General features: G+C 48.3%; 1 protein-coding gene across 2 annotated transcripts in view; it reads right to left on the bottom strand.

The window, feature by feature from the left end:
- Positions 1 to 22,097, bottom strand: part of LOC123997171 (zinc finger CCCH domain-containing protein 3-like) — a 115,468-nt gene that overhangs the window by 55,261 nt on the left and 38,110 nt on the right. For both annotated transcript variants that reach the window (XM_046301297.1, XM_046301298.1), the window contains exon 4: positions 13,428 to 13,578. In XM_046301297.1, coding sequence (XP_046157253.1) covers positions 13,428 to 13,578 — 151 coding nt within the window. The remainder of the gene's footprint in view (positions 1 to 13,427; positions 13,579 to 22,097) is intronic.

Raw genomic sequence — 22,097 nt, 5'->3', positions numbered from 1 at the left:
ACGGAGAGAGTCCGGGAGTGAGAGAGACGGAGAGAGTCCGGGAGTGAGAGAGACGGAGAGAGTCCGGGAGTGAGAGAGACGGAGAGAGTCCGGGAGTGAGACGGAGAGAGTCCGGGAGTGAGAGGAGAGAGAGAGACGGAGAGTCGGGAGGGAGAGACGGAGAGAGTCCGGGAGTGAGAGACGGAGAGAGTCCGGGAGTGAGAGAGACGGAGAGAGTCCGGGGGAGAGAGACGGAGAGAGTCCGGGAGTGAGAGACGGAGAGAGTCCGGGAGTGAGAGAGACGGAGAGAGTCCGGGAGTGAGAGAGACGGAGAGAGTCCGGGAGTGAGAGAGACGGAGAGAGTCCGGGAGTGAGAGAGACGGAGAGAGGCCGGGAGTGAGAGAGACGGAGAGAGGCCGGGAGTGAGAGAGACGGAGAGAGGCCGAGAGGGAGAGAGACGGAGAGAGGCCGAGAGGGAGAGAGACGGAGAGAGGCCGGGAGGGAGAGAGGCCGGGAGGGAGAGAGACAGAGAGGCCGGGAGGGAGAGAGACGGAGAGGCCGGGAGGGAGAGAGACGGAGAGGGTCCGGGAGTGAGAGAGACGGAGAGAGGCGAGGAGTGAGACGGAGAGAGGCCGGGAGTGAGAGAGCCGGAGAGAGACCGGGAGTGAGAGAGACGGAGAGAGCCCGAGAGGGAGAGAGACGGAGGCCGGGAGAGGCCGAGAGGGAGAGAGACGGGAGGGAGGCCGGGAGTGAGAAAGACGGAGAGAGGCCGAGAGGGAGAGAGACGGAGAGAGGCCGGGAGACGGAGAGAGGCCGGGAGGGAGAGAGACAGAGAGGAGGGGGAGGGAGAGAGGCCGGGAGGGAGAGAGACGGAGAGAGGCCGGGAGGGAGTGAGGCCGGGAGGGTGAGAGACAGAGAGGCCGGGAGGGAGAGAGACGGAGAGAGGCCGAGAGGGAGAGAGACGGAGAGAGGCCGGGAGGGAGAGAGGCCGGGAGGGAGAGAGACAGAGAGGCCGGGAGGGAGAGAGGCCGGGAGGGAGAGAGACGGAGAGAGGCCGGGAGGGAGTGAGGCCGGGAGGGAGAGAGACAGAGAGGCCGGGAGGGTGAGAGACAGAGAGGCCGGGAGGGAGAGAGACGGAGAGAGTACGGGAGTGAGAGAGACGGAGAGAGGCGAGGAGTGAGACGGTGAGAGGCCGGGAGTGAGAGAGACGGAGAGAGGCCGGGAGTGAGAGAGACGGAGAGAGGCAGAGAGGGAGAGAGACGGAGAGAGGCCGAGAGGGAGAGAGAGACGGAGAGGCCGAGAGACGGAGAGAGGCCGAGAGGGAGAGAGACGGAGAGAGACCGAGAGTGAGAGAGACGGAGAGAGTCCGGGAGTGAGAGAGACGGAGAGAGTCCGGGAGTGAGAGAGACGGAGAGAGTCCGGGAGTGAGAGAGACGGAGAGAGTCCGGGAGTGAGAGAGACGGAGAGAGTCCGGGAGTGAGAGAGACGGAGAGAGTCCGGGAGTGAGAGAGACGGAGAGAGTCCGGGAGTGAGAGAGACGGAGAGAGTCCGGGAGTGAGAGAGACTGAGAGAGTCCGGGAGTGAGAGAGACGGAGAGAGTCCGGGAGTGAGAGAGACGGAGAGAGTCCGGGAGTGAGAGAGACGGAGAGAGTCCGGGAGTGAGAGAGACGGAGAGAGTCCGGGAGTGAGTGAGACGGAGAGAGTCCGGGAGTGAGAGAGACGGAGAGAGTCCGGGAGTGAGAGAGACAGAGAGGCCGGGAGTGAGAGAGACGGAGAGAGGCCGGGAGTGAGAGAGACGGAGAGAGGCCAGGAGTGAGAGAGACGGAAAGAGGCCGGGAGTGAGAGAGACGGAAAGAGGCCGGGAGTGAGAGAGACGGAGAGAGTCCGGGAGTGAGAGATGGAGAGAGACGGAGAGAAGCCGGGAGTGAGAGAAACAGAGAGAGGCCGGAAGTGAGCGGAGCCGGGAGTGAGAGAGGCCGGGAGTGAGAGAGACGGAGCGAGGCTGGGAGAGAAACAGAGACGGGAGAGAGGCCGGGAGTGAGAGAGACGGAGAGAGACGGAAAGAGGCCGGGAGTGAGAGAGACGGAGAGGCCGGGAGTGAGAGAAACAGAGAGAGGCCGGGAGTGAGCGGAGCCGGGAGTGAGAGAGGCCGGGAGTGAGAGAGACGGAGCGAGGCTGGGAGTGAGAGGACGAGAGATGCTGGGAGTGAGAGAAGGCGAGAGAGGCAGAGCGGGGCTGGGAGTGAGAGAGGACGAGAGAGGCCGAGCGGGTCTGAGAGGCCGAGAGAGGCTAGGAGGGAGAGAGCCCGAGAGAGGCCGGGAGGGGAGGCCAGAGGCCAGGGAGTGAGAGAGGCCGGGCGGGAGAGAGCCGGGAGAAATGTGACACAGAGAAATGTGAAAGATCTGTCATTCTCATTGAAAGTCTAAAAAGTGGTAGTTCTGTTCTATGTGTGCTATTTTTATGCTTCCCGTTTTTAATGTTTTGTTTTCTATGTTCGGTTTTGTACACCAACTTCAAACAGCTGAAAATACAATATTTTTGGTTCTGGAAAATATTTCACAGTGGTTTAAATGGTACAATGATTTTCTACACTATTCTTGCTTGTTTTGTCATATAAACTGAAATTAGGCGAACTATTAGATCTTAGCAACCAGGAAATATATAATAATATAATATATGCCATTTAGCAGACTTACAGTCATGTGTGCATACATTCTAAGTATGGGTGGTCCCGGGATTATACCCTGGCGTTAAAGCGCCATGCTCTACCAATATAATATATGCCATTTACAGTCACTTACAGTGTGCATACATTCTACGTATGGGTGGTCCCGGGAATCGAACCCACATAGTGGAGTGATTTCTGCTATAGCACATCTTTAACCACAATCATTCACATTACTTTAATAACATATTTCAGTTGTTGTGTATTTTACATTTCTTTTATTTAATGACAATTATTTAATTCCAACATCTCATCTCTATAAAGCTGCTGCTTATGCTGTCTGACAAGATCACTTTTTTAGTCGTAAATAAGGCATATTTTTATGACTGCTGAATACTAACTATCAATGACTTAGATGATGTATTTTCAGGTAGAGATACCTCACGAAGCAACTGCTCTTTATCCTTATCAATCACGTCTTCTCTCTTTCCGTTTGGAATGGATTATGGTTATTGTAGTTAATTACCACGTTTCTTGCGCCAAAACTACTGTATGCCAAATATTGGCCTGTTGGAAACTACAACCCCCGACTACATCGTACAGTTTGGGCTTGATCTGATGTATCTCTAGAGAAACTGCAGTTAGAAAATGTGCATTGAGCTATAAAAAAAACATTTTTTTTTAAACGACATGGAATTCAAATAATTGAACAGACATTGGTCAATTAGCTGTTTAAAAACTCAGCACTAGCACCAAGTGAAACAACTATCTTAGAAAAGAGAGGGAGAACAAGCCACCCCACATATGCTCTCCCTAATTCTCTCTTTCTTTCTGTATCTCGGAGGACCTGAGCCCTAGGACCGTGCCCCAGGACTACCTGACATGATGACTCCTTGCTGTCCCCAGTCCACCTGACTGTGCTGCTGCTCCAGTTTCAACTGTTCTGCCTTATTATTATTATTATTATTCGACCATGCTGGTCATTTATGAACATTTGAACATCTTGGCCATGTTCTGCTATAATCTCCACCCGGCACAGCCAGAAGAGGACTGGCCATCCCACATAGCCTGGTTCCTCTCTAGGTTTCTTCCTAGGTTTTGGCCTTTCTTGGGAGTTTTTCCTAGCCATCGTGCTTCTACACCTGCATTGCTTGCTGTTTGGGGTTTTAGGCTGGGTTTCTGTACAGCACTTTGAGATATCAGCTGATGTACGAAGGGCTATATAAATACATTTGATTTGAACAGTGTCTCTTTATCCCCTCTTCTCTCTCCTTGACCTGTTCCCAGTGTTGCCCTTGACCCCCCCAGCAAGAGATCTGTTATCAGAGCTCCTCTAGGTCTGTTTGCCACACAAATCCTCCTCTGCCGGACAGCGTGCTCGTTTCAGGGTGGAGCCCTTTCACAGCCACGCAGATATACCACTCTGTCCCCCTAGGCCTGGGGGATACACTCTCACTGCATACACATCATCTCAATCACCATGGTGATTCTTTAATGGGACAAACAATGAGGCAGAATGAGAGGAGGTGTATTAGTGGGGACAAGAGAGACTCAGAGCTGGTTTTTTTTTTGGGGGGGGGGGCGTGTAAGTATGTGTGTGTGTTAGACAAAGCAGATATTTATTTACAGCCCAGGTAGATTGACCCCATAGACCATGATCCCACAGGGTTATAGATGGTGAGTGGAGGAGGGAAGGAAATAGAGAGAAAAGAGGGAGAAAAGAGGAGGAGAGGAAAGAGAGAGAAAAGAGGGAGAAAAGAGGGGAGGAAATAGAGAGGAGAAGAGGGGAGGAAAGAGAGAGAAAAGAGGAGAAGAGAGGAGGGGAGGAAATAGAGAGAAGAGGGAGAGAAGAGGGGAGGAAATAGAGAGAAAAGAGGAGAAGAGAGGAGGGGAGGAAATAGAGAGGAGAAGAGGGAGAGAAGAGGGGAGGAAATAGAGAGGAGAAGAGGAGAAGAGAGGAGGAAATAGAGAGGAGAAGAGGGAGAGAAGAGGGGAGGAAAGAGAGAAAAGAGGAGAAGAGAGGAGGGGAGGAAATAGAGAGGAGAAGAGGGAGAGAAGAGGGGAGGAAATAGAGAGAAGAGGAGAAGGGAGGTGGGGAGGAAATAGAGAGGAGAAGAGGGAGAGAAGAGGAGGGGAGGAAATAGAGAGAAAAGAGGAGAAGAGAGGAGAGGAAAGAGAGAAGAGAGGGGAAGAAATTGAGAGAAAAGAGAGGAACTCCCTTGTGATTATATTCTGAGTGTTTGCATGCCTGTGTTTGTGTTTGTTTGTGTGTGTGTGTGTGTGTGTGCGTGCCACTCTCACCATGCGCGACACACAGATGAAGGAAAGAGCGATTCAGCACTACTACTGGTGTTGATGAATGATCTGACTTTTGTTTTGGTGACAGGGAGGAATTTGGGGGTCGCGCAAGTGCTCTGAATAATGCTGCTCTGTTCTGTTCTGTTGGCCTGCAGCGAAAGCATTCGTAAGCTCATATTGGAAAAACAGTTACCCTTGGAACAGACTGAGCAGCACAAACAGTCATCTAGCCAATTCCTACAGCGAGGAGAGGAAGACTACACTCTGCCTAAAGCCATGCAGTTACAAAGGTCCTAAACACGCATTAAGACAATGAAATCTACACTAGTGTAAGGGACTACTCTGAGCAAAAGAACATCAAATGAAGACAAAGCAATAAGAAAGCTGGAGATTACCCCAGGTGTTGATGACAGCGTATCTGTGTAAGAAAGAGGGAAGACTAGAAGTGTGAATAAGAAGTAAAAACGTGAGAATAGAAAGTAAGAAGGGGTAGGTGAGAATGCGATGATGGATCTGATAAGTAGTGAGAAGAGGAGTACATTGCGGTATGAGAAGGGAGGAGTGAGAGTAAGTGATGGGATAAAGAAGAGGAGAGCGTAGCAGCCTTTATTGCCTTGTCTCCCTCATCCTCTACTGATCAATACAGGAGCACTAAACGAGATGAGACCAGGGCACAACAGACCAGGTTGTGCGCGCGCACACCAGCGTCTCAACAGTAGTTCAAAATGAACAATCAAGCATTATTAAACGCCAAAGAAAACTGAGAAGATGATAGGGATAGGGAGCTCGATGAAAAGAGTGAATGAGCATGGAGAATATGGATATGGAGACAGGGAAACATAGGAAGAGGATTAAAAACTGAGAAGATGATAGGGAGCTCGATGAAAAGACTGAATGAGCATGGAGAATATGGATATGGAGACAGGGAAACATAGGAAGAGGATTAAAAACTGAGAAGATGAGAAGGAGAAAGACTAACGAGACAAATGGACAGACAAACTAAAATAAATATGGGCAGAGAGAAGGAAAGAGAAAGTGTGAGGAAGGTAACTAAGGGACAGAGTAGTAGAGAAAGGAGAGAAGGCTGGAGCGAGGAAGGGAGGGATGGAGGGCAGTAATTTATCCTGGGGTACGCTGCATGCTTTACGGCTTTCTTAATTCAACTCCTGCTACTATTAATGGACTTAATGTTGAGATGATATCTATTTTCTGGTGGTGGGGGCTGAAATACGACAACCATTCACCCCCCCCCACCCAGACTCTCCCAGCACGCAATCAACCACAATGCCCATTACTGCTGACACCACATGACATGCTTGGTAGGGGACGGGTCACTTCCCTGGTCCTAGGTGGGAGACAAACAGAAGACAGAGAGAGGGGACTAAAGGGTGACCGGGGAGCTCAGATAGGTCATAGGGAGGTGCCCACTGCCCATGTGTGGCGGGTGCTGGTCACTCTTTGCCAAGGGCATCAAGCCTCACCTTAGAAATTATAATTAACCATATTTAGTCCCACAGCGACATGACGAGTGTGAGTCTACAGCTTGGGAATCTCTCAAGGACAATCAGGACCTTCCCCTGGGGTTCTGTAGCTCTGGCAAAACCAATCAGGACCTTCCCTGGGGTACTGGAGCTCTGGAAGAACCAAATCAGGACCCTCCATAGGGTTCTGGAGCTCTGGCAGAACCAATCAGGACCTGCCCTGGGGTTCTGGAGCTCTGGCAAAACCAAACAGGATCTTCCCTGGGGTTCTGGAGCTCTGGCTCAGCCAATCAGGACCTTCCTGGGGTTCTGGAGCTCTGGTAGAACCAATCAGGACCTTCCCTGGGGTTCTGAAGCTCTGGCAGAACCAATCAGGACCTTCCCTAGGGTTCTGGAGCTCTGGAAGAACCAATCGGGACCTTCCCTGGAGTTCTGGAGCTCTGGCAGAATCAATCAGGACCTTCCCCTTGGGTTCTGGAGCTCTGGCAGAATCAATCAGGACCTTCCCCTGGGGTTCTGGAGCTCTGGGGGAACCAATTAGGAACTTCCCCTGGGGTTCTGGAGCTCTGTGAGAACCAATTAGGACCTTCCCCTGGGGTTCTGGAGCTCTGGAAGAATCAATCAGGACCTTCCCCTGGGGTTCTGGAGCTCTGGCAGAATCAATCAGGACCTTCCCCTGGGGTTCTGGAGCTCTGGCAGAATCAATCAGGACCTTCCCCTGGGGTTCTGGAGCTCTGGGGGAACCAATTAGGAACTTCCCCTGGGGTTCTGGAGCTCTGGGGGAACCAATTAGGAACTTCCCCTGAGGTTCTGGAGCTCTGTGAGAACCAATTAGGACCTTCCCCTGGGGTTCTGGAGCTCTGGGGGAACCAATTAGGAACTTCCCCTGGGGTTCTGGAGCTCTGTGAGAACCAATCAGGACCTTCCCCTGGGGTTCTGGAGCTCTGGAAGAACCAATCAGGACCTTCCCTGGAGTTCTGGAGCTCTGGCAGAATCAATCAGGACCTTCCCCTGGGGTTCTGGAGCTCTGGCAGAATCAATCAGGACCTTCCCCTGGGGTTCTGGAGCTCTGGGGGAACCAATTAGGAACTTCCCCTGGGGTTCTGGAGCTCTGGGGGAACCAATTAGGAACTTCCCCTGGGGTTCTGGAGCTCTGTGAGAACCAATTAGGACCTTCCCCTGGGGTTCTGGAGCTCTGGGGGAACCAATTAGGAACTTCCCCTGGGGTTCTGGAGCTCTGTGAGAACCAATCAGGACCTTCCCCTGGGGTTCTGGAGCTCTGGAAGAACCAATCAGGACCTTCCCTGGAGTTCTGGAGCTCTGGCAGAATCAATCAGGACCTTCCCCTGGGGTTCTGGAGCTCTGGAGGAACCAATTAGGAACTTCCCTGGGGTTCTGGAGCCACCACCTGCTCCTGAAAACACTGAATCCTTGGGACACTGAAAATGACTGGGTGAGTGTGTATGATGAGACTGAATCCTTGGGACACTGATGATGACTGGGTGAGTGTGTATGATGACACTGATTCCTTGGGACACTGAATATGACTGGGTGAGTGTGTACGATGAGACTGAATCCTTGGGACACTGAATATGACTGGGTGAGTGTGTACGATGAGACTGAAGCCTTGGGACACTGATGATGACTGGGTGAGTGTGTACGATGACACTGATTCCTTGGGACACTGAATATGACTGGGTGAGTGTGTACGATGAGACTGAAGCCTTGGGACACTGATGATGACTGGGTGAGTGTGTACGATGACACTGATTCCTTGGGACACTGAATATGACTGGGTGAGTGTGTACGATGAGACTGAAGCCTTGGGACACTGATGATGACTGGATGAGTGTGTATGATGACACTGATTCCTTGGGACACTGAATATGACTGGGTGAGTGTGTACGATGAGACTGAAGCCTTGGGACACTGATGATGACTGGGTGAGTGTGTATGATGACACTGATTCCTTGGGACACTGAATATGACTGGGTGAGTGTGTACGATGAGACTGAAGCCTTGGGACACTGATGATGACTGGATGAGTGTGTATGATGACACTGATTCCTTGGGACACTGAATATGACTGGGTGAGTGTGTACGATGAGACTGAAGCCTTGGGACACTGATGATGACTGGGTGAGTGTGTATGATGACACTGATTCCTTGGGACACTGAATATGACTGGGTGAGTGTGTACGATGAGACTGAAGCCTTGGGACACTGATGATGACTGGGTGAGTGTGTACGATGAGCTAGAGATGGCATAGTCAGTGGAGTGGTACGATGAGCCAACAAAGCTATAGATAAAAGGTTCAGGGGTGTTAGAGAGTCAGACAGATTGAGGTAGTGAGGGGACGTAAGGAGGGCGGGGGATACAGGAGGGGGTCTGGGGAGAACCTCTTCTGTCCCAGGGGACCTGTCCTGTCCCCCAGATCTCCAGACTTGGTGATATTTCACGGGATGTCGCGTGGCTCAAATTGAAAAACCCTTGATGAATCAATATTTACTGCAGCGGCTAAATGAATAGTAATAAGTCACCGGAGGCCCTAAATCTAGTTTAAAGCCCCATGCAGCCAGGCCCACTGTTTCATCTAGCTCAATCTGAATTACACAAATGAGATTCCACACACAGACACACATGCAGGGGAATTAAGATAACTGTGCAACACATCAACAACACACAAAACAAAACGGGCAAACAGTAAGTAACAGAATCTTCCTAATGGGGAGAGACTACAGCATCTCTCCAAGCTGAAATATAACAGCCATGTGTGTCTGTATCTCTTCTGAGTTAGTGGCTGGTGTCTCACAGGGCTCCAGACACCTGCAAACACCCACAGCAGGTGGTCACGGCTACAAAGACAAAACACAACCGCACTGCACTCCAACTGAACCCTGTATACTATGTATATACCAGTGTGTGTGTGAGATATACAACGGCTTGTAATCTCCTCCCACCACAGCACATTGTGAGGCTTAGGGAAACAGGGTAGCATTAACGCACAAAGGCATTTTAATACATTAATCAACTCCATAACCACATGACCTATTCATTACCTGTGTAATAAAACCATAAGCCCATGTTAATAATCATAATACACCATTAACTGTTTAACTGTCCCATGGTGAGGAGGTCATGAATAACACGTTAACGTATCGCCTGTCGCCCAATAATGACCTCACCATAAACATTCATTAACTCTCTCTCTGTCCCCCAGTTATGACCTCACAACCACTTCATAACATCTGTAGAACCCTTCCCATCATCTCATTCTATCGCTTCCATCATTCTGTCTCTGGTCTATCGTTCTGTACGCCTCCCTCACAGAGAGCGAAAGAAAGACAGAATGGATGAGTGTTAAAGAGATATGGAGGGATAAAGAGAAGGGTTAAGATAGAGCCTTGTAAATCACATGTACATCTCACCCATCACAAGTGCCTATTTGGCTAATTAACGTAGAATTAGCTCAGTGGATTTCCCCACTCAGAATAAGAGAACGTGATAGAAAAAATGAACAATAAAGAGAAAGGTTTCCATTGATCATCCTTGAGATGTTTCTACAACTTGATTGGAGTCCACATGTGGTAAATTCAATAGATTGGACATGACTTGAAAAGGCACACACCGGTCTATAAACTCAGCAAAAAAAGAAACGTCCTCTCACTGCGGTCAACTGCGTTTATTTTCAACAAACTTAACATGTGTAAAAATGTGTGACTAACAGAAATTGAATAATGTGTCCCTGAACAAAGGGTGTTCAAAATCAAAAGTAACAGTCAGTATCTGGTTTGGCCACCAGCTGCATTAAGTACTGCAGCGCATCTCCTACTCATGGACTGCACCAGATTTGCCAGTTCTAGCTGTGAGATGTTACCCCACTCTTCCACCAAGGCACCTACTTGCAAGTTCCCAGACATTTCTGGGGAGAATGGCCCTAGCCCTCACCCTCCGAGCCAACAGGTCCCAGATGTGCTTAATGGCATTGAGATCCGGGCTCTTTGCTGGCCATGGCAGAACAATGACATTCCTGTCTTGCAGGAAATCACAAACAGAATGAGCAGTATGGCTGGTGGCATTGTCATGCTGGAGGGTCATGTCAGGATGAGCCTGCAGGAAGGGTACTACTTGAAGGAGGAGGATGTCTTCCCTGTAACTCACAGCATTGAGATTGCATGCAATGACAACAAGCTCAGTCCAATGACGCTGTGGCACACCTCCCCAGACCATAATGCACCCTCCACCTCCAAAATCGATCCCGCCCAGAATACCGGCCTTGGTGTAACGCTCATTCCTTCAATGATAAACACAAACCGGACCATCACCCCTGGTGAGACAAAACCGCGACTCGTCAGTGAAGAGAACTTTTTGCCAGTCCTGTCTGATCCAGCGACGGTGGGTTTGTAACCATAGGCGATGCTGTTGCCGGTGATGTCTGGTGAGGACCTGCCTTACAACAGGCCTAAAAGCACTCAGTCCAGCCTCTCTCAGCCTATTGCGGACATTCTGAGCACTGATGGAGGGATTGTGCGTTCCTGGTGTAACTCGGGCAGTTGTTGTTGCCATCCTGTACCTGTCCCGCAAGTGTGATGTTCGGATGTACCGATCCTATGCAGGTGTTCTTACACGTGGTCTGCCACTGCGAGGACGATCAGCTATCCATCCTGTCTCCCTGTAGCACTGTCTTAGGTGTCTCACAATACGGACCTGGCCACATCTGCAGTCCTCAAGCCTCCTTGCAGCATGCCTAAGGCACATTCACGCAGATGAGCAGAGACCCTGGGCATCTTTCTGTGTTTTTCAGTCAGTAGAAAGGCCTCTTTAGTGTCCTAAGTTTTCATAAATGTGACCTTAATTCACTAGTGTTTGTAAGCTGTTAGTATCTTAACGAAGGTTACCAACACATTTCTGCAGCATTGAAGGTCCCCAAGAACACTGTGGCCTCCATCATTCTGGAATGGAAAAAGTTTGGAACCACCAAGACTCTTCCTAGAGCTGGCCTCCTGGCCAAATTGAGCAATTGGGGGAGGTGACCCGGGAACCCAATGGTCACTCTGACAGAGCTCCGGAGTTCATCTGTGGAGATGGGAGAACCTTCCAGAACGACAACCATCTCTCCAGAACGACAACCATCTCTGCAGCACTCCACCAATCAGACATGCATGGTAGAGTGGCCAGATGGAAGCCACTCCTCAATAAAAGGCACATGACAGCCCTCCTGGAGTTTGCCAAAAGGCACCTAAAGACTCTCAGACCATGAGAAACAAGATTCTCTGGTCTGATGAAACCAAGAATGAACTCTTTGGCCTAAATGCCAAGCGTCACATCTGGAGGAAACATGGCACAATACCTACGGTGAAGCATGGTGGTGGCAGCATCATGCTGTGGGGATGTTTTTCAGCAGCAGGGACTGGCAGACTAGTCAGGATCGAGGGAAAGATGAACAGAGCAAAGTACAGAGAGAGGTCCTTGATGAAAACTTGCTCCAGAACGCTCAGGTCCTCAGACTGGGCCGAAGGTTCAACTTCTAACAGGACAACGACCCTAAGCACACAGCTAAGACAATGCAGGAGTGGCTTCGGGACAAGTCTATGTCCACGAGTGGCCCAGAAAGAGCCTGGACTTGAACCCTAACATATCTGGAGACCTGAAAACAGCTGTGCAGCGATTCACAGGCTCCCAATTCAACCTGACAGAGTTTGAGATGATCTGCAGCGATTAATGGGATAAACTCCCTAAATACAGGTGTGCCAAGCTTGTAGTGTCATACCTAAGAAGAAAAGAGACCATAATCTCTGCCAAAGGTGCTTCAACAAAGAACAGAGTGAAGGGCCTGAATACTTAATGAAACGTGATATCAGTTTTTTGTTTTTTTAATACATTTGCAAACATTTCTAAAAATGTGTTTTTGCTTTGTCATTATGGGGTATTGTGTGTAGATTGATTACATATTTTTTCCCCTCATCAATCATAGAATAAGGCTGTAACGTAAGAAAATGTGGAAAAAGTGATGGGGCCTGAATACTTTCCAATGCACTCTAAATACATTACATGACCAAAGTATGTGGACACCTGCTCGTCGAACATCTCATTCCAAAATCATGAACATTAATATGGAGTTGGTTCCTGCTTTGCTGCTATAACATCCTCCACTATACTGGGAAGGCTTTCCACTAGATGTTGTAACATTGCTGCGGGGACTTGCGTCCATTCAGCCACAAGACCATTAGTGAGGTTACTGATGTTGGGTGATTTGGCCTGGCACGCAGTCGGCGAAGGTGTTGGATGGGGTTGGGGTCAGGGGCTCTGTGCAGGCCAGTCAAGTTCTTCCACAGTGATCTCGGCAAACCATTTCTGTATGGACCTCGCTTTGTGCATGGGGGCATTGTCATGCTGAAACAGGAAAGGGCCTTCCCCAAACTGTTGCCACAAACTTGGAAGCATAGAATCGTCTAGAATGTCGTTGTATGCTGTAGCGTTAAGATTTCCCTTCACTGGAACTAAGAGGCCTAGACCGAACCATGAAAAACATCCCCAGACCATTATTCCTCCTCCACCAAACTTTACAGTTGGCACTATGCATTGTGGCAGGTAGTGTTCTCCTGGCATCCGCCAAAATGACAGATTGTGAAGCATGATTCATCACTCCAGAGAATGCGTTTCCACAGCTCCAGATTCCAATGGCGGGGAGCTTTACACCCCTCCAGCAGTCGCTTGGCATTGCGCATGGTGATCTTAAGCTTGTGTGTGGCTGCTCGGCCATGGAAACCCATTTACTTAAGCACCTGACGAACAGTTCTTGTGTTCTTCAGTTAGGGCCATTCTACTGCTAATGTTTCTCTATGGAGATTGCATGGCTGTGTGCCCAATTGTATACACATGTCAGCAACAGGTATGGCTAAATAGCCAAATCCATTCATTTGAAGGGATGTCCACATTCATTTGCATATAGTGTATCATGTGGTTCACTGTTTATGTATCTGCGAATGAGTGTGTGTGTTACCTGGCCGCCTGGATCCTCTTTGCTCTCCAAGAGAGGGTGTGGCTATAGTTGGCTGTGTGTGCGTTGTCTCCGCCCAGGCATGTCTCTATCTTATAGCGGGTCCTGAACACCCTCTGAATCGCCTGGCTACGCAGGGTCGGGGAGGCGGGACCTGGGGAGGAAAGAAGAATTGACAGATCAAGAAACCAATACAGGACAGCATATGCACACGCTAATTTAAAAAGGTACAACGTGCCCATGCACCACTGAGGTATTTGCTGGCAAGCCTGTGTTTAGAGTGTTGACAGATACAACAGCATCCATAGATGACAGACACCGACGCATTTTTGCCTCCGTGAGACTTCTGATTAGATGATTTTTCTCCACCTCTCCTTCTAGAAGTCCTTACAACTCAGTAGCAGGCAGGTGTGCTCTTTAACGAGTTTCACATGTAAAGACGGGAGAGAATAATAAAGGAGGAATATATTGAGCCTAATAAATCATAACTCCCCCCTCTCCCTCTCTTTAAGTTTCATTCCTTATATCATTTTGTAGATCTATCATAGGAGAGGAGGAAAAAAAAAAGAATAGGACTGTTTGTTATTTATTTATTTGGGTGTGTATCCATCATATTGCTTTATGATGGTTGAGCTTGGCTGACATGCTGTGCTGGGTAAAGGATGGCATTTGCATCTGCGAGGATCTGAAACCGCTGCTTTACACCAATTTACCAAACTAGAGGATTTATCAGAGCCAGGAGTTAGGATGTAGCATTCAGGATCAGGCAGTGTACTGTGAAGACTCAGGTAGAGTCTGGTGACTGTGGAAGAATGAATAAGAGTGATGATTCTGAAGACCGGAGGACTGGGATGAATCCTGTGGAATTAGAATGTCGGGACAGTGTGGATTCTAATTAAAAAATAACTGGGATGATTCAAGAATGAATAGAACTTTGGGAGAATTTCAGAATTGAAATACACATGTGATGATTTTACAACTGAATCCTATAACTGAAGAAAAAAAAACACGGTGAAAAAAAGTCTTCCAGCAGAATCTCTCATAAATCACCTTCTGTTCACTCAAGACAAACCCTGAGAACCAGCAGTAGAAAAAGAGTGTGTGGGTGACAGAAAGAAAATCTCTCTCTGCTCCCCCTCTACCACACATCTCTCACTGTGACAGTGACAATAGTGTGTATTCTTAATGACTGAAGAAGGCGAAAGAGTGAGAGAGAGCGAAGGAGGGACGGACAGAGCGAGACACCCAACAATGTGCCTCCTCTACTAAATTTAAATTATCTGTATCAAATGTCTTTAATTGCCAATTTCTTTGATTGTTGTCATGGTAATTAGCATTTAATAACAAAGCATGACCAAGAAGCAAAGAGCAGCTTGGAGGAATGACAAAACAATATATCTTTCTACGCCCTCCCTCTCGCTCTCTTCTTCAATCCGGTTGACAGGGAGTGTGTCATTGTCAGGCAGCACACAGCTCTCGATCAACTGTAGAATTAATCTCAGACAAACATTTACCTATGATCAAATCATCTACACAGCATGCTGAGGCCTGCCCCAAACACACACACTTACATGTATGCGCACACTCGCACAGGACCTGCACACACTAGGGCTGTTCCCGACAAAACAAAATCTTGGGTCGACCGAGAGTGGCCTGTTCTTTTGACCAATTAATTAGTATTCATTTTCAAATGTGTATTATTTAATATACAGTGCATTCGGATATTATTCAGACCCTTGACTTTTTCCACATTGTTACACTACAGCCTTATTCTAAAATAGATTAAAAAACATTTACACACAATACCCCATAATGACAAAGCAAAAACAGGTTTTATTACAAATAAAACAGAAATACTCAGTCGGGGCAGAAGGGCCTGGGTCAGGGAGGTGACCAAGAACCCGATGGTCACTTTGACAGAGCTCCAGAGTTCCTCTGTGGAGATGGGAGAATCCTTCCAGAAGGACAACCTTTCCTGCAGCACTACACCAGGCCTCATGGCCAGACAAAAGGCACTCCTCAGTAAAAGGCACATGACAGCCCACTTGGAGTTTGCCAAAAGGCCCCTAAAGAACTCTCAGACCATGAGACTGGAATATGTTCCAGGATTCATCCAATGGCATTGAGGAGTACACCACCTCAGTCATCGGCTTCATCAATAAGTGCATCGACGACGTTGTCCCCACAGTGACTGTACGTCCATATCCCAACCAGAAGCCATGGATTACAGGCAACATCCACATTGAGCTAAAGGCTAAAGCTGCTGCTTTCAAGGAGCGGGACACTAATCCAGATGCCTATAAGAAATCCTACTCTGCCCTTTGAACCATCAAACAAGCAAAGCATCAATACAGGATGAAGATTGAATCCTACCACACCGGCTCTGACGCTCGTCGGATGCAGCAGGGCTTGGAAACTACTAGGGACTACAAAGGAAGAACCAGACGTTAGCCGCCCAGTGACGCGAGCCTACCAGATGAGCTAAATGCCTTTTATGCTCGCTTTGGGGCAAGCAACACTGAAGCATGCACTACAGCATCAGCTGTTCTAGATGACTGTGTTATAACGCTCTCAGTAGCCGATGTGAGCATGACCTTTAAACAGGTCAACATTCACAAAGCCACGGGGCCAGATGGATTACCAGGACGTGCGCTGAAAGCATGTGCGGACCAACTGGCAAGTGTCTTCACTGGCATCTTCAACCTCTCCCTGACGGAGTCTGTAGTACCTACATGTTTCAAACAGACCACCTTAGTCCCTGTGCCCAAGATAGCGAAGGTAACCTGCCTAAATGATTACCGCCCTGTAGCACTCACGTAGGTAGTCAAAGTGCTGGCTCGCATCAACAGCATCCTCCCGGATACCGTAGACCCACTCCAATTTGCATACCGCCCAAACAGTTGACTCAATCGCACTCCACACCGCCCTTTCCTACCTGGACAAAAGGAACACCTATGTGAGAATGCTGTTCATTGATTACAGTGGCAAGTGGCAAGTCTAGGACCAAAAGGCCCCGTAACAGCATCTATCCCCAAACCATGACTGCTGAACAATTAATCAACTGGCCACCGGACTATTACACTGACCACACACATCCATTTGTTTTGTATACTGCTGCTACTCACTGTTTATCATCTATGCATAGCCACTTCACCCCTACCTACATGCACAAATGACCTCTAACCTGTACCCCCGCCCACACTGACTCGGTATCGGTACCCCTTGTTTATAGCATCATTATTGTTATGATATTGTGTTACTTTTTATTCATTTTTTCTTTAGTTTATTTGGTAAATATTTTCTTAACTCTTCTTGAACTGCACTGTTGGTTAAGGGCTTGTAAGTAAGGATTTCACGGTAAGGTCTACATTTGTTGTGTTCGGAGCATGACAAATAAAGTTTGATTTGATTTTGATTTGAGAAAGATTCTCTGGTCTGATGAAACCAAGATTAGCTCTTTGGCCTGACTGCCAAGTGTCACGTCTGGAGGAAACCGGGCACCATCCCTTTGGTGAAGCATGATGTGGCAAAATCAGGATATTTGCTACCTGCAGGATGCAATGTTTTTTTTATTTTTTATCGTCTTTATGTAGGATACTTTTAGATATTGTCAATGGCAATAGAAGTTAATTTTAGATTTGTATCATTTTGATTTAGATTTAATTTTGATTAACACCATGAAATTTATTTTGAGATATGAAGACTATTATAAATTAAATGAAAAACTGTTCCACAAAAATGTGTATCTGATAATCAGAGGGTCAGATCGGGAACAGGTGTTTTTCTTGTGGTTAGGCAACATTGATCTCTGGCTCCCTCTTTTTAGTCATTTGTGTGTCTTCATTTAAAATTGCAGTGCTTAAAGCATCAGACAAAGTAGCCTAAATATAGTTGATTATATTCAAACATAGGGTGTGTCTATACAGTACATTCAGAAAGTATTCACACACCTTGACTTTCACGTTTTGTTAAGTTACAGCCTTATTTTAAAAATGAATTAAAAAAAATAATTCTCAACAATCTACACACAATACACCATAATGACAAATCAAAAACAGGTTTTTAGAAATATTGGCAAATTTATATAATTAACAAAAACTCCTACAATAGGCCGACACAATCAGGCCGACACGATCAGGCCGACACGATCAGGCCGACACGATCAGGCCGACACGATCAGGCCGACACGATCAGGCCGACACGATCAGGCCGACACGATCAGGCCGACACGATCAGGCCGACACGATCAGGCCGACACGATCAGGCCGACACGATCAGGCCGACACGATCAGGCCGACACGATCAGGCCGACACAATCAGGCCGACACAATCAGGCCGACACAATCAGGCCGACACAATCAGGCCGACACAATCAGGCCGACACAATCAGGCCGACACAATCAGGCCTACACAATCAGGCCTACACAATCAGGCCTACACAATCAGGCCTACACAATCAGGCCTACACAATCAGGCCTACACGATCAGGCCTACACGATCAGGCCTACACGATCAGGCCTACACGATCAGGCCTACACGATCAGGCCTACACGATCAGGCCTACACGATCAGGCCTACACGATCAGGCCTACACGATCAGGCCTACACGATCAGGCCTACACGATCAGGCCTACACGATCAGGCCTACACGATCAGGTTACACCGGATCAGGGTATGACCTTTATTTTATTTTTTACATGCCGAGTGGTTATCGAGGAAATATTGTCATTGTCAATGGATGTAAAAACAGACTTTGTTTACTTGCTGATTGAGGTGAAGAAAAAGAAATGACTGAGAATCTCCGCAGTGGTGGAGAGATAAGACACAGAAACACTATCAGATCCACAAATGAGCACATTTCTAGGCCTACATTATGTGCAGGCCAGGTAGCCCAGACCTACTTCTACAGTATGTGTAATCAGGTGTGCATCCTTATCAAAACTTTTTTCTCACAAGTGTAGCCTTTGTTGTGCACACCGCAAAAAACATGTCCACTCTGACAATGACAACAGTAAGACTGTAATAATAAATATTGAATGCATTAACAGAAGTTACCATAACCAAACAGACATTGTAGATTAGAAATGATGGTAATTAACGGTAAATGTACTACTGGTGAGCCATCCCCGCGGCCTCTGCAATGGACTAGTCCACTGAGACCGGTGTGAATCAGAGAGGGGTCTCGTGTGCCATTCATTTTTTATATTTGTTACTCGGTCGACCAACAGCAGTTACTCGGTCGACCAAATGGGGTCAGCCTTACCACGCACAAATGTAAATTTTCTATTGTATTATTGACTGTACATTTGTTTATGTGTAACTCTGTGTTGTTTTTGTCGCACTGCTTTGCTTTATCTTGGCCAGGTCGCAGTTGTAAATGAGAACTTGTTCTCAACTGGCCTACCTGGTTAAATAAAGGTGAAATAAATCAATACAAAATAAAACAATTGTGTATGAATGAGGTAAGGCTGTGCGTGTGTGTGAGGTGGTTTGGTTGTGCAGGATTAGTTGCATGGCCTTGTAGTTCCTTCTCCCAGCAGTCATCTGTATTACAGTCAGAGCTATTTGGGCCTCCTGGCAGATGACAGATAGGGCTTGTCACAGACTGCTGCCGTGCTGTGGCTCACACCCCATCCCTCTTACCGACTCCCCGCCTGTGTGTGTGGTGTGTGTACATTTAGCCCTCCCTCCTATTCCAAACACCCAAACACACCCCACCTAGCCCCAAACACACCCCACCTAGCCCCAAACGCACCCCACCTAGCCCCAAACGCACCCCACCTAGCCCCAAACGCACCCCACCTAGCCCCAAACGCACCCCACCTAGTCCCAAACAGCCCAAACACACCCCACCTAGTCCCAAATGCACCCCACCTAGTCCCAAACACACCCCACCTAGCCCTATACAGCCCGACCACACCCCACCTAGTCCCAAACAGCCCGAACACATCCCACCTAGTCCCAAACAGCCCGAACACACCCCACCTAGTCCCAAACAGCCCGAACACACCCCACCTAGTCCCAAACAGCCCGAAAAACACCCCACCTAGTCCCAAACACACAATGTGTTTAGCTGTTATTTAATAACAGCCCGTTTACAGCTACACACGTGTGTGGGGTAGAATGGGAGTACTCGCTCTCACTCCCCCACCTCGCTGTCAGGTCTATTAGGGGAAGATTGAGACCCCTGGTTGTGTGTGTGTGTGTGTGTGTGTGTATGTGTGATGGTCTAGCAGAATAAGATTGAGACCCTATTGCTCCCAGGCCCACTCAACCAACACAACCTGCTGGGGTTTACAATCAGAGCACACCATTTATCCCACGCTGACAACACACACACACATCGAACCCATCCATCCCAAGATGACACACCACTCTATGCTGTGAAACCACAGATTATCTACTCTATTCTCTCTGTACAGCACTCAGCCAGCCAGCCCACCTCACACCCTCTACTCCTGACTGCTGTTACTTACCTCACACTCTCAACCTTCTACAAACTCTCTAAGCAGAACTACAGAGTTCTACATGGTTTGGATCACTCTCTCTTCGGCTGTGATTTAGCAGCAGGCATGAATGAATGATTTCAATGCTTTCCTATAATGTAGTAACAGCCCCTGAAACAGATCAACTCCTATAACATACAACATCTGATTGACTGCAACTGAAGACGACAAGACTGTTAATAAGTCTTCTATGATGGGACAGGGGCTGAAAGTAGAGTAGATCTGCCACTGCCTGCCACTCCAGACCTCCACCTCCTGCTCTCTCTTCATCCGCTCTTCCTCGGAGTGGCATGACGCTGGATCACACAGCACCACTCCACCCTCTTAGGGATTATCAAATCATGTCATCATGGCACTGCACCACACGGTGTGGAGAGTCTAGTCAGGCTGCTATCCATCCCTCCGCTCCCCCTGCCTGTGCTGTGACCCCCCCACCTCTCCCCATCTGGTCCCTTCCTAAAGCCGCTGAGAGTCTGCCAAGCTACACTTCTCCTTACCTGACGGCTAATTCCAGCTAACAGCACTCCCTGTTCCCCCCCAACCAGAACCACCCGGTAGACCATTCATCTTGTTATTGACAGTCAGTCTGATACCGGAGCTTCTATTCCCCCCCCCCCCATACACACACACACACCCCATCAGTCTCCAGTCAAATTCCCCAGGGCTCATCCTCTGATTCCCAGTGGGAATCTGATAGACATGCCCAACGCTAACATCTGACTGACTTAACATGGCCCATGCTAAGCTAATGCTGCACTTTAATTGCTTATGTGGGGATATCGTATTTAAATGCATACCAAATGTCAAGTGGTTAGCCACCATTTTGAAGCTCAAGTTACTAGGCTATACTTAAACACCCAATGCTAAGCTCAGACAGGCACTCCCTTTACTTATAGATACACATGTAAAGTAAGTAAGAGCAGATCTCTCCTATATTAGTAGTACTCCACTGCCCCACCCTGTTCCATGCACTAACTGGCATGTCTGTGCGCCCACGTCTGTGTGCCCATGTCTGTGTGCGAGAGAGTGGGTAGTGGTGTCTGCATATGACATATGAGGCCGTATTTTCACAAATACTCTATTGACATATTAGTGTATGTTTAAATGTGTGTGTTTCAGGGAGAGTACGTGTGAGTGTGAACAAGTCTCAGGTTAAAGAGGGAACGAGAAAGAGAAGGGTGGTGGGAGAGAGAGCAGGAGTGAGAATGAGGGGACAAAGACAAGGAGAGGAAAATAAAGACAGAGAGAGAGACGAAGGAGAAAAGTGAACTCTGCCCTCTGTGTAGAGTGACAGGTGCAGTGGACACATGCTACAGGAAGGAGACACAGCCTCTCGCCCCAGACCTGCTGTCAGGGGTTAGATGGTGTGTGTGTGTGTGACCTTGGAATACGTTCCTAAGGAGAAAAACATAGCTCACAATAAAAGCGATATTGAGGAAAGATTAGATGAAGTCTCATAAGAGGGTGTATGAGAAGAAGAGATGACAGATAGAAGAAGAGAGGGAAGAAGGAGGAGTTCATGATAGGGAGACCCTGGTGAGAGGTTGGGGGTGGGGGGGGTTGTCAGTCATCGCGGTGAAGCCATCATCTGTAACTCACACCCCCGACTCCTAAACCCTGACCCATGGAGTGGGAATTATTCCACTGCCAAACTGACACTCCCCCCCCAAGAGGGTTTGGCTAACACTTTACCCCCCTTCAAGTTAGCTACGGTACGTTTAGATTTTTGGCCTAGCACTACACAGCTGATTCAAATAATCAAAGCTTGAAGATGAGTTGGTTATTTGAATCAACTGTGTAGTGCTGGACCCGGGGGGAGTTCGAGAGAGAGAGGGTTAGGGAGACAGGGAAGAGCCTGTTCTTTCATAAGGGATACACCTTTCATGAGTTCTCCATTACACAATAACACACTGGTAAGGTCGAGACAACAACACAGCTGGTGTGTGTCACACACTTTGAGCTACCAGGTGTTGAAATGTTAAGTTTGATACCTGGTAGTTGAAGTTTGTGTGTGTGTGTGTGTTCTCTTAGTAGGATCGGTCTATAATACAGCCCCATGCTGTCAAAACAAGGTCAGTGATAGGTGAAATGCCTAGTTGAGACTGGTTCTTTCCCATCACCTTATCAGACAAGGGCTCACGAAGGAGTAGAAGACAATGGCTCACGA

Source organism: Oncorhynchus gorbuscha, linkage group LG15 (genome assembly GCF_021184085.1).
Source record: "Oncorhynchus gorbuscha isolate QuinsamMale2020 ecotype Even-year linkage group LG15, OgorEven_v1.0, whole genome shotgun sequence".
NCBI lineage: Eukaryota > Metazoa > Chordata > Actinopteri > Salmoniformes > Salmonidae > Oncorhynchus > Oncorhynchus gorbuscha.
Note: the sequence above shows the minus strand (reverse complement) of the source record. Positions and strands in the feature narration are given on the sequence as shown.